Source organism: Entamoeba histolytica, genomic scaffold, assembly GCF_000208925.1.
Source record: "Entamoeba histolytica HM-1:IMSS scf_1104750518527 genomic scaffold, whole genome shotgun sequence".
NCBI lineage: Eukaryota > Evosea > Mastigamoebida > Endamoebidae > Entamoeba > Entamoeba histolytica.
In genome coordinates, this window is record NW_001915269.1 from 1 (window position 1) to 11,032 (window position 11,032).

At 24.7% G+C, this 11,032-nt stretch overlaps 5 protein-coding genes across 5 annotated transcripts; 4 read left to right on the forward strand and 1 right to left on the reverse strand.

Moving 5' to 3' along the window:
* Positions 1 to 24: 24 nt before the first annotated feature.
* Positions 25 to 585, forward strand: EHI_146780 (uncharacterized protein; the record flags this gene model as incomplete). Its single annotated transcript, XM_001914237.1, has 1 exon — positions 25 to 585. One exon carries the CDS (start codon positions 25 to 27, stop codon positions 583 to 585), a length of 561 nt encoding a protein of 186 aa, XP_001914272.1.
* Positions 586 to 845: 260 nt separating this feature from the next.
* On the reverse strand, positions 846 to 2,219 carry EHI_146790 (uncharacterized protein; the record flags this gene model as incomplete). Its single annotated transcript, XM_644087.1, has 1 exon — positions 846 to 2,219. The coding sequence occupies one exon, from the start codon at positions 2,217 to 2,219 to the stop codon at positions 846 to 848; it is 1,374 nt and encodes a 457-aa protein (XP_649179.1).
* Positions 2,220 to 2,530: 311 nt separating this feature from the next.
* On the forward strand, positions 2,531 to 8,008 carry EHI_146800 (ubiquitin carboxyl-terminal hydrolase, putative; the record flags this gene model as incomplete). Its single annotated transcript, XM_651128.2, has 1 exon — positions 2,531 to 8,008. One exon carries the CDS (start codon positions 2,531 to 2,533, stop codon positions 8,006 to 8,008), a length of 5,478 nt encoding a protein of 1,825 aa, XP_656220.2.
* Positions 8,009 to 8,120: 112 nt separating this feature from the next.
* EHI_146810 (uncharacterized protein) lies at positions 8,121 to 10,094 on the forward strand (the record flags this gene model as incomplete). Its single annotated transcript, XM_646088.2, has 1 exon — positions 8,121 to 10,094. One exon carries the CDS (start codon positions 8,121 to 8,123, stop codon positions 10,092 to 10,094), a length of 1,974 nt encoding a protein of 657 aa, XP_651180.2.
* A 127-nt stretch (positions 10,095 to 10,221) lies between these two features.
* Positions 10,222 to 10,839, forward strand: EHI_146820 (U3 small nucleolar ribonucleoprotein subunit, putative; the record flags this gene model as incomplete). The annotated part of the gene is made up of 2 exons (XM_001914238.1): positions 10,222 to 10,466; positions 10,524 to 10,839. The coding sequence occupies 2 exons, from the start codon at positions 10,222 to 10,224 to the stop codon at positions 10,837 to 10,839; spliced, it is 561 nt and encodes a 186-aa protein (XP_001914273.1).
* Positions 10,840 to 11,032: the final 193 nt, after the last annotated feature.

Consider the following 11,032-nt stretch of genomic DNA (forward strand, 5'->3'; position numbering starts at 1 on the left):
TGATATTTGTACGTCTGCATTACAATGGGTGAAGTTGTCAATATCACATGTCCTAATCCATTCCAATTACCCCCTATGACTCCTGATTCTTTCAGAAAAGCATTTGAAAATATTCATAAAAGAGAACGAAGTGGAAGTGGTTCTCGTATTACAAGAAGACGTTCTTCATTATTACGAAATCAAGAAAATCCTTATCGTGCACAACTAAAACAACCTCACACCCCTCGTTCAAATGGCATTAGTCCAATGAAAATTGTTCAAGAAATACATGAAGGAGATGATTTCTTTGAAAATGGTTTAACTACTGTAAGAAGGAGATTTGATTCTTGTAACGCTAGAATGAATAGAACACCACTTCAAGAGTTTAGACTCCAACGTAATGAAAGATTCAAACCTAATGACGTTGGTTCTGTTAAATTAGAAGACCGATATAATAATAATATTTTTAAAGAAACAGCTATTGTACACGAACCTTCAAATGTTAATATTCCTATTGTCCCTGTTCCTATTAGAAGAAGTGATACTGGTCAAGACCCTTTCGAGTTTGCTCCTTTATTCATTTTCGGAGAGCAGTCTCATCAATAAATTACTTATTTTCATTCAAAAAATTTAAATGTTTTTCATGTCTTTTATTTAACTCTCAACAAATAGCATTAAATTAAATAAACTAATTATATATGAAAGAATTAGACATTAATAAATATTTTATTATAGTTCATCTCTTATGACTCTTATTTTGGATGATTTATTCAATGAATTAAATAAAATACAGTGATTAAATTATAGTCATTGAAATAATAAATTATTAAAAAGAATAAACGAATGAAGTATTAAAAAGGAATGAATTACCACCATGAGAACCATCCTTTCTTTTCTAATGAAGGATATTCTAAATATTGTGAACAAGCATCAATCATTAAAGCCTTATCTCCTGTTTTTTCTTTCCATAAACTCTTTAACAATTCAACAACTAATTGATGGGTGCAAGTTAAAGTAGTTTCTAATCTTTTTCTTTCTGAAGCCTCAACAGAAGGAGTTAATTCGTCGATAGTATCAATAAGTTCTCTTAGTTGGGTATAACTTTCTTTTAATTTATTTTGGTTAAATAATGAAAGACAATGATAATAATTCTGATAGCATTGCCAACTTGATATTTGCCAAGTTTTAGGATTTGGTTTTTTCTTTTCCATATAAATTAATTTAGAATATTCAGCCATAACAATATCTAATTTTCCATTTGAGTCTATATGTTCACTTCCAAGAGAAAATTGTCCTAAATGCTTTTCTAATTCATTAATGTTTTCAATAATTTCTGCAACACTTAATTTATATTTCTCTTCTCTAGCATAATCTAATAACTCTTTATACATCATTCTATTAGCAATTTTTTTATTAGAAATCATTTTATTACAATGACTTACTGCTTTCTGGATAATGTTCATTCGTTCTACAATTCCTTTATTTTTACTATCTCTATACTTTTTCATAACATCTCTCATAAGATCATCAGGAATAGAGAAAAGTTGAGCTTCTCCATCAACAACTTTCCACTTTTCAATTTCTTTAAGTTCTTCTTCTTCTTTAATTTCTGTACCTTCACTTTTACAAACTCTGATTTTAGCATTGGCATCATCTACAATATCTCTAAAGATAATTTTACTTTCTTCACTCATCTCTGCATCAATATAACCAATGATAGTAATGCTTTTAAAATAATACTTTAATGCATCTTCGTATTGATGATCTTCAAATGCTACCATTCCTTTCATATATAAATTATATGCTGTAATTTCTCTTTGAGTTCTTTTATTACATCCTTTCATTAATCCAATAAATTCTTCACAATATTGTTTCATTTTGTGAAGTCTTCTTTTTTGATGATGTCCTTTTCTTGCTTCAGTTTCATCAACAGGTTGAAGTTCATTAGCATATGCCCAACATCTTTCTACTTTTAATAAAGGAATCATTAAACATTCTGAAGTTTTCATATGTTCAGCAACTAACTTTAATTGTTTAAATTGTTTTTTTTCCCATTTATTGATTAATTGGACTTTTTGTCTTATTCTCTTAATTCTACGTGAACAAAATCTTCTATATCTTGTATAGTCATCGTGTTTTAATCCATTAACTTGTCTCCAATTGAATATTGTTTCAAAAAGACAAAGATTCAATCCTTTATCAAGTTTAGTTGTGAGTTTTTTGTATTTAATTTCACTCATTCACTTTATTTTCATTATTCTAGTTCGATTTGGTGATTTATTTTTTATTATTCTTTTATTATTTTTTTACTAGTTATTAAATTAAATACAAACTACTCGTGAAAATACATATCAAAAAATCTCAAACTTCATAAAATAAAACAAAAAAAAAATGTTTTTTGTATTACTATGTTTGAAAAAGAACTAAAAAACTCAAAAGAAGATAGAAAATGGGAGATGTGAGTCAAAGATACATAGACATCATCAAAACACATATTAAAAAAATTGAAAGAGATGATTCCATTAACATAAGTGAAATTATAGATTTAAAAATGGAATTAGAAAATGTAAATATTAATGTATTTGATAAACAATTTGCAAATTTTTATATCAATGAAAGTTTTCCAATCATTTTTGCTTTTATAAGAAATGAAGAAGTCATTTTAGTGGAAATATTTTATAATATTTTCATTGAATTATGTATTAGATATTATAGCATAGTTTCTTTAGAATCAAAGAAATTGTTTTTCAGTATTATTAATGACTTTCCTTCAATAAAACTAAAGTTTAAAAAAAAGTTTCATGAAGTCATTGGGATGTATACCCGTTCTGACCAATTGTCATTAATTCAATCTTGTGGTATTTATGATTATGAGATAATAGAACCATTCCTTTCACCTAATAATGTTATAGAATTTAATGAAATAATACCATTTATTGAACATGGACTTAGTTCAGACCCAATTAACTTCTTTAAGAAGTTATTAGAATTGACTAAAAATAATACTCTTAGGAAAGTTGTTATAAACTTTATTATTAATAAAGTCACTCTTACAGAAGAAATGAAACAAATGATAAGAATGTATAAACCAAATTCTGTTGAATGTGTTCAGTTATTAAACCTTGGAGGTGATCAATGTGCTACAACGATTAATAGTCTATTAACAGATGAAGCAATTGAAATAAATTATCAAACAATTGGAACGCTTAATGTGAATAGAACAAGTCAGTTATTTATTCTTTTATATCAACGATTAGTAGAAAATTCTCAGAAAAGGAAAAAAACATATTCTTTATTATTCATTTTAAAAAGTATTGTTCTTTCATTAGAAAAAGAATGTAATTTTGATGGAATAGATATTTTAATATTTTTACAATTAATTCAAGAAGTAATATATCAAGAATGTAAAGAAGTTCAAATGGAAGTATTAAGATATTGTCTTCAAGCAATTAAGTTATATATTAATATTAATATAGAAGATTGTTTTGAATATATAAATGAACTTTGGATATTATTAGTTGACACTATAGCAATTTCATTTAAAGATTTAATTATATCATTCTTTTGTAATATTTTAAATACACCAAATGAAGTTTTATTAGAATATGAAATAGTTGCTTTTAGTGATAAAATTACAGAAGAAAATAAAAGTATATTTGATAGTACAAATGGAATTGATTTAATTATTCTTTTAATAGAAAAGATATATAAATTAGAGAAAAAAGAGAACTACTATAATACAATAGAGTCATTAGAAAGTCTTGAATGGCTAAATGTATTAAAAAAAATAATGAAAAATCTACAATCACCTACAGCTATTGTTAAAAGTGAAAAATTTTTTAAAGAAATATTATTTAATGCAAAAAGAGAAGACGCTTATAAAACATTAATGAATTGGATTAAAGAAGACCCACAAATATATTATTTAAGAATATTACAACTTTTATTAAGAAATGAAGAAAACCATCATCAAAGTATTGGAAAACAAAAATTAGAATATACTGTATTATATAATGGAAAAGAATATAACGTTATTGGAGAAAGAGATAGTACAATTGAAGAAATTTTATCACAAATTAATGGAATTACAGAATTAAATGGAATTGATACATTATTAACACAACAAAAAATAACAAAAAAATCAACACTTGGAGAACTTAATATTCCTTTAACAGAAATATTACATGTGGTTAATGTTAATATAAAAGAAAAATTATCAAACTTAAAATCTAAACAAGTAATTGATCAAAAACCAATTGAACAAATTAGTCAAAGTGATGTTAATAAATTAATGGAAGTTTGTGAAGTTTCAAATGAACTAGCAACTAAAGCACTTCAAATGTATCATTCACTTGATAAAGCAATGAGTCAATTATTAGAAAATAAAAAAGATATTGAACTTGAATTGAATAAGGATTTATCCAAAATTAAATTTAAAGGGATTGATTTAAGTTTTATGAAGAAAAAAGTAGAACATAATTCATTAGTTGATTTTGTAATTCAACAAGAAGATATTAAAGAATTATTTAGTATCTATGATAATGGAAATCAATCAATTAAACAAATAATATGGTTTATCTTAATGAGATTACCAACTATTATTTCTATTAAAAATGAAGTAAAACTTTTAAAAGAAGGAAAAGATATTAAAAAAAAAGGAAGTGAATTAATTTATTTTTTACAAACAATTGAACAAGAAGAAGAAATAAATAATTATTGTATTGAATGGATTTTTAAATATCTTGATGAAATTAATTCTATTGAAGGAATAGATTTAATAGGAAAAATCTATGGGAAATATTGTCAAAGTAATAAAGAATCAAATAACGATTATTTTGAAATAATAGAAAAATGTGTTATTTGTATTGAAAAAAATGCAGGAAGTCAAGAATCATTAAGTATTTTAGAAAGTATAATGAAAATGATTAATTCTATTGAAGGAAGTGAACACTTTTTAGATGGAGAAAGATTATATTTAGTATTAAAAAATATAATTCAATCAAATCAAAGTAATATTGAAATGCAATGTATTATTCCTAAAATTAGTAAATTAGTTATTGAAAGTCTTATTAAAAACAATACATTTGATACTTTTCTTAATAAAGTAATAAGTCATTTATTTACTATAAACCAATTAAAAGAATCAACAATTCTTTCTCAATGGTATTTAATTCTTTGTGAACTTAGCAAAATATTACAACAACATAAAATACATAAAAATATTGTTATTCAATTAATTCAAAATTGTAAAGAAATTATCAATTTTTGTAATGAAAATTTTACACACAAAGAAATTAGACTACCATTTTGTATTAAAATATTAGAAATTCTTATAGAATATTTAACAGACAATGAAATTATAACAATTTCAAATACTTTAATTCAAAAATATATTGAAGATATTTCTATTGTTAGTTATCCAAGTAGACATGCTGTTATTCATTTTTTTAATTTTATGAAAGTTAATAAACAAAATATATTTGATACATTAATTGACATTATTTATAAAAAACATCCTAAAAAAATTGTTCCATTAAATGAATTATCTTCACAAGATGAACATAGACATGGTCATGTTGGATTTTATAATCATGGAGCTACTTGTTATATTAATTCTGCTTTACAACAATTATACAATATGAAAATATTTAGAGATAATATTCTTGAAATTAATTGTGATGAATTAAAAATTAATTCAAATAAACTAAAAAAGAATTCTATTTCTAATAGCCAAAATATAACTATTCTAACAAATAAAAATAAACGAAATTTAGATAAATATAATGTTTATGTTACTAATAAAATGGAAGAAGAAGAAGAAGACTTTATTGATTATTCCAAAGATCTTGCCATAGAAGTTATTCGTCAATTACAAATTTTATTTACAGAAATGTCAATTGGATCAAAAAAAACTTATTCTACTATTCAACTAATTGAATCAATTCAAAATTATAAACATAGAAATGATTTAATAACAATACAACATGATACAAATGATTTTATAAATTTATTATTTGATTGTATTGAAGAAGCACTTAAAGGAAGTCAAATATTTGACTGTTTTACATGTAAATTTGATGATGTTATTTCTTCTCTTGATAAAAATGTTCCATATAGAAAAACACATGAAAGTGAATCAAGAGAACTATTTCTTCCTTTACGAATGAGTGTTGAACTATCATTAGAATCATTTTTCAGAGAAGAAGTATTTAATGGAGAAAATATGATTAAAACAGATGATGGAAAATATATTGTTGCAATAAAACAAAATAAACTTAAAAATGCACCACAATATTTATTATTACAATTAAATAGATTTAGTATTGCAAGTGATCATTTCTCTACAATTAAAAATAATGAAGAATGTTCATTTAATGAAATTATTAATTTAAGTCAATATGGATGTAATCAAGAATATCAATTAATTGGTGTTATTGTTCATATTGGAAGTGCAAATGCTGGACATTATTTTAGTTTTATTAAAAATGAAGAAGGATGGTTAGAATGTAATGATAGTCATGTTTGTTCAGTACCATTTAATAGAGTAAAAGAAGCAGGAATTGGAGGAGGGAATAAATCATCAGGATATATTTTTGTTTATTCACGTATCAATAAAGAAGAAAATGAAAATATAGTTGGAATTAAATTAAATCCAAGTATAGAAGAAGAAAGAATTGAAATGTTAAGTGATATAATTTATAATGATGTAGAATTATTAAAAGTTTCAATTGGAAGTGAAATGAATTTATTTGTATGTACATTTATACTAAATATAATAAATTTATCAAGAGAAGATTTATTTGATTTAATTGATCCATTGTTAATTGAATTAAAAGAAAATGGAAAGAACATATATGCAAATGATGTTATGAAACAAATTGATATTACAAAATGTATTATAAAGAATCAAAGTGAAAGAAGTAGAATTAGAGTAGTTTATTTATGTAAATGGTTTATTAAAAATGGTTCAAATCAAAATGTTATTTTATTTGTTAAACAAATGAGTAATTTAATAAGTGAAAGTACAAACAACATTTATTGTTTAAAACAGTTCTTTATAATCTTATATTATTGTTTTAAATCAAGTAAAGAAGTAGAAGAATTTATGTTAAAGAATAACATAATTAAAGAATTAATTAAATATATTGAAGGATTAACTGGAAACGATATTTTTAATGAAAATTATTTACCTGATCTTAGTTCATTTATGAAATTACTAACTAAAACAATTTGTAAAGCTTCATTAAGTAATGACGGTGAAATTCAATTAACTAAAGAAATAAAAGAAAATCTTTTAGAAGAACCAATATTTACTAGAATGAGCCAACAACCAATTAAATATATTAGTAAAATTCTTCAATGTATATGTCAAAATAATTACACTATATCACTTAAACTTGCTAATAAAATTAAAAATCAAATTAATGAAATGAAGTATAGTGGTCATCAAAGAATTAGTTATGACATTTTAAATTTATTAAAAACTACAGTATTAATGGATGATCTTTATAATTTACTTAGAAGTTATTTTATATTAAACAATATTGAAACTGTTACTATTTCTCCTTTCGTACCAATTGAAACTAATGAAATGAAAAATGGAATATTAACAAAAATAATTGAAGTTAATCCAATCAATACTTCTATTATTTCAACTGTGGTTGACTTATCTAAAAATGAAAATGCTGATAATGTTAGAGAAGTTCTCTTTGAAATGAATCATGTATTAGAAGATATGGCAATTCATCTCTTAAAACTATTAAAAGAAAAATATTCATCTCAAATACAACAAACTCAAATTCAAATAACTTCTTCTGAAAATATTTTCTTACAATTATTAAAGGCTTTAACTATGCAAAAATTCTATTCTTTCCTTTATACTTCAAAAGAACCTATTTGTAAAGATCTTATTCGTTTAATAGAATTATTCAAATTACGTTATAATTATCTTAAAAAATCTTCTAATGAAGACAAAATTCTTTGTGAATTAATTCAATTAAAGAAATCTTCAATCGCTCCATCTGATTAAAATAAATATTTTTTAAGTTCTTCTTTTTTTTTTAGTTTCGTTTTTAGAAAACATCAAAATATAAATATAATTTATACAAAATCTTAAAAATCATTTTAAAGTTGATTTTACTATGAAAATCATTTCTTTTATACTTCTCTTCATCTCTTTGTGTTTTGCTGAAACATTAAAACAAAAAAAGAAATTAGAAATTACAAAACCTGAATTAGAACGATTTAAAAAATTAGTTTCAAAACGAATAGATAAACAACTCTCAAAAAGTCCTACTGAATTAATTCATACACATCATTTAGAACATCTTAAACTTCACTTAACATTCTACAAGAAAGAATTAGAGAAATTAGTACATTCTAAAGATCAAATTGATAAGAAAAGAATCCCAAAATTATCAGGAAAAATTAGAAAGATTGAAATTGAATTAGCTAATGAACAAAAACGAATTAATTCAAATGCAAAGAAAATGGCAAAAGAAATAAGTAAAAGTATTAGTAAATATAGAAAAATGTATGTCGATGAAGCCCTTCAAAGAGCACAAGGAAATAAAGCTGCAACAAACATTAGAAAGGCAAAAGAAACTTTTCGTGAAGAAATTGACAAGATTAATCTTGATCTTGTCAAACAAAAAGCAGCACGTCATCCCCCAATCAATCACCATGTTACTAAGAAGAAATTAGAACAACTAAAGTTAAAAACAAAAATCTTAATGAATCGAACTATCCAAAAGATTGCGGAACAAAATGGATTGAAACAAGAAGTTAAAAAAGCAAATGTCAAAAAAACATTATTAAAGAAAGAATTATTTGAAGTAGAAAATGAACAAAGAAAGAAATTAATAGATTTAGTTGGAAGTTGGAGAGAAAAACTATTAGATGTTGAACTTCAAATAAAAAAACATCACGAACGATTAAGGTTTACTGGAATTTCTGCAGCAGAACAAAAACATATTCAAATACAATTAAAAGAATTGGAAGAAAGAAAAAAAATCATTAAAAAACATGTCAAAGAAGCAGAAAATAGTATTGTTATTGAGCTAAGAAAATTAATCAGAAAATCTATTGAAAGAATCACTGTTGTTGGTGAAACAATGGTTATTCTTTCAGAACGAAGTGCAATTCAAAGAAATAATGGCATGATGAATGGTGTTAGAATTCAAGCAAAGAGTATAACTGGCAATGATAACATGTGGAAAAAGGTTAATGGGAAAGAAATTATTGGACCAATGAATAGTAGTCAAGAACAAGAAAGTCGACTTGAAGAAAACAAGTTTAGACGAGTTGTTGTTGAAGAAAGTAAAGCCATTGAAGAAGAATTAAAACGACATCTCCAAAGAAGAGAATGGTTGAAAATTGCAGTTCAAAAAGGAAGAAATGTTGTTGGTGAATTAGACATTGCTAACAATGATGTTAGAATGTTGGAAATGGGAATAGAGGAGATTCGTAGATATGTTCAAGAGACATTAGTTCGAGCACACAGTGGTTGGGCAATTAAGATTGCAGAAGGAATTTTAAAACGAAAGAATGCATTTGAACGACTAAGAAAATATTGTGAAAAAATGGGTAAGAAAGGAGAACAATGGGAAGCTGAATTTCATTGGAAAGCTCAAGCAGAGATAGGTAAAGGGATTAATGGAATCAAACAATTAAATCTTGAGTTATTAAAATATGCATTAAAAGAATTAGATATTGCAGCAAAACAACTTGGAGAAGGTGTTCAAATGAATGATCCATTAATTGAAGATTTAAGAATTAATTACGATGAATGGAGAAGAGTTGTTAAACGAAGTATAGATAGATTATATCAAATAGAAAGGATTAATACTCATTTTGAAAAGAATAAAGGAAAAGGGAAATTATGTGAGAGATGTTTTGCTTTAGCTAAAACAATAAGAAGTGCTGTATTTGAAAAAAAGAAACAAAATATCATTTTTGATTTGCTCAAAAAGAAATGTGATGAATTTGAGACAATTGGAGCAACTGGACGTTGTAATGAAGTTGCGATGAAGTTAATGACATTGTATGACACTCAATCACTTGACTTTATCACATCAACAAGCCATGAAATGTGTCAAAAAGTCAAAATGTGTTAATTTAAAGATTGTTTTGATTCTTGAATATCGTTATTTATAACACAATTTATTAATAATAGAGAGAATAATAAAAAGAACTATAAAAATACCATAACCCTGAAACAACATAAAAACATAAAAGAAATTAATGGTGAGAAAGCTTAAATATCATGAGTCAAAATTATTGAAAAAAGTTGATTTTGTTGATTGGCGTCGTGATAAAGGAATTAGAAAAGCAGGAATTATGGCTCGATTTCACATTCATGACGAAAGTGAATTTGAAGCTTATGAAAAAGCAGTATTAAATTTAAGAAAACTTAGTTTTTTGTTACAAAAATTACCTAAAGATGATGCATTTCGTATGGTATTAACAAAAAGAATTTGTGACAGGTTGTTTGTTTGATAATTCAAAATATCCTTCATAAGTACCACAGTAATAATTGATGTTAGATATGACTTAGGGGTTATTATATTACCCGAAAAGGGATTACATATGATTGATGTTATTCATGCCTCTGACTTTTGTAGAAGAAGATTAGCCATTGTTGTAAAGGCAAAAAAAATGGTGACTGATGTTACACAAGCAGAGACATTAATTCAACAAGGTCATATCAAAGTTGGACCAGATGTGATTAGAAATCCAGCATATATTGTTTCAAGAAAAAAAGAAGATTTTGTGACTTGGGATGATGAATCAAAGATGAGAAGAAAGATTAATGAGTTCAAGAGTCAAGAAGATGACTATGATCTTGGAGGAATAGACTAATTGATTGTTTGAAGTAAACTATTCCATTTAAGCACTCTAAAAAATCAATTAATGAACGTTTCAAAACATCCTTGAAGTATTGAATATTTTGAAAGAAGAGTCATATAATAGTCCATTACTTCTGTCCGACTATTCTCTGATTTGATTGAACATTGTGTTGTAACAATTAAATCTTTCAATATTGTTTGTTTTT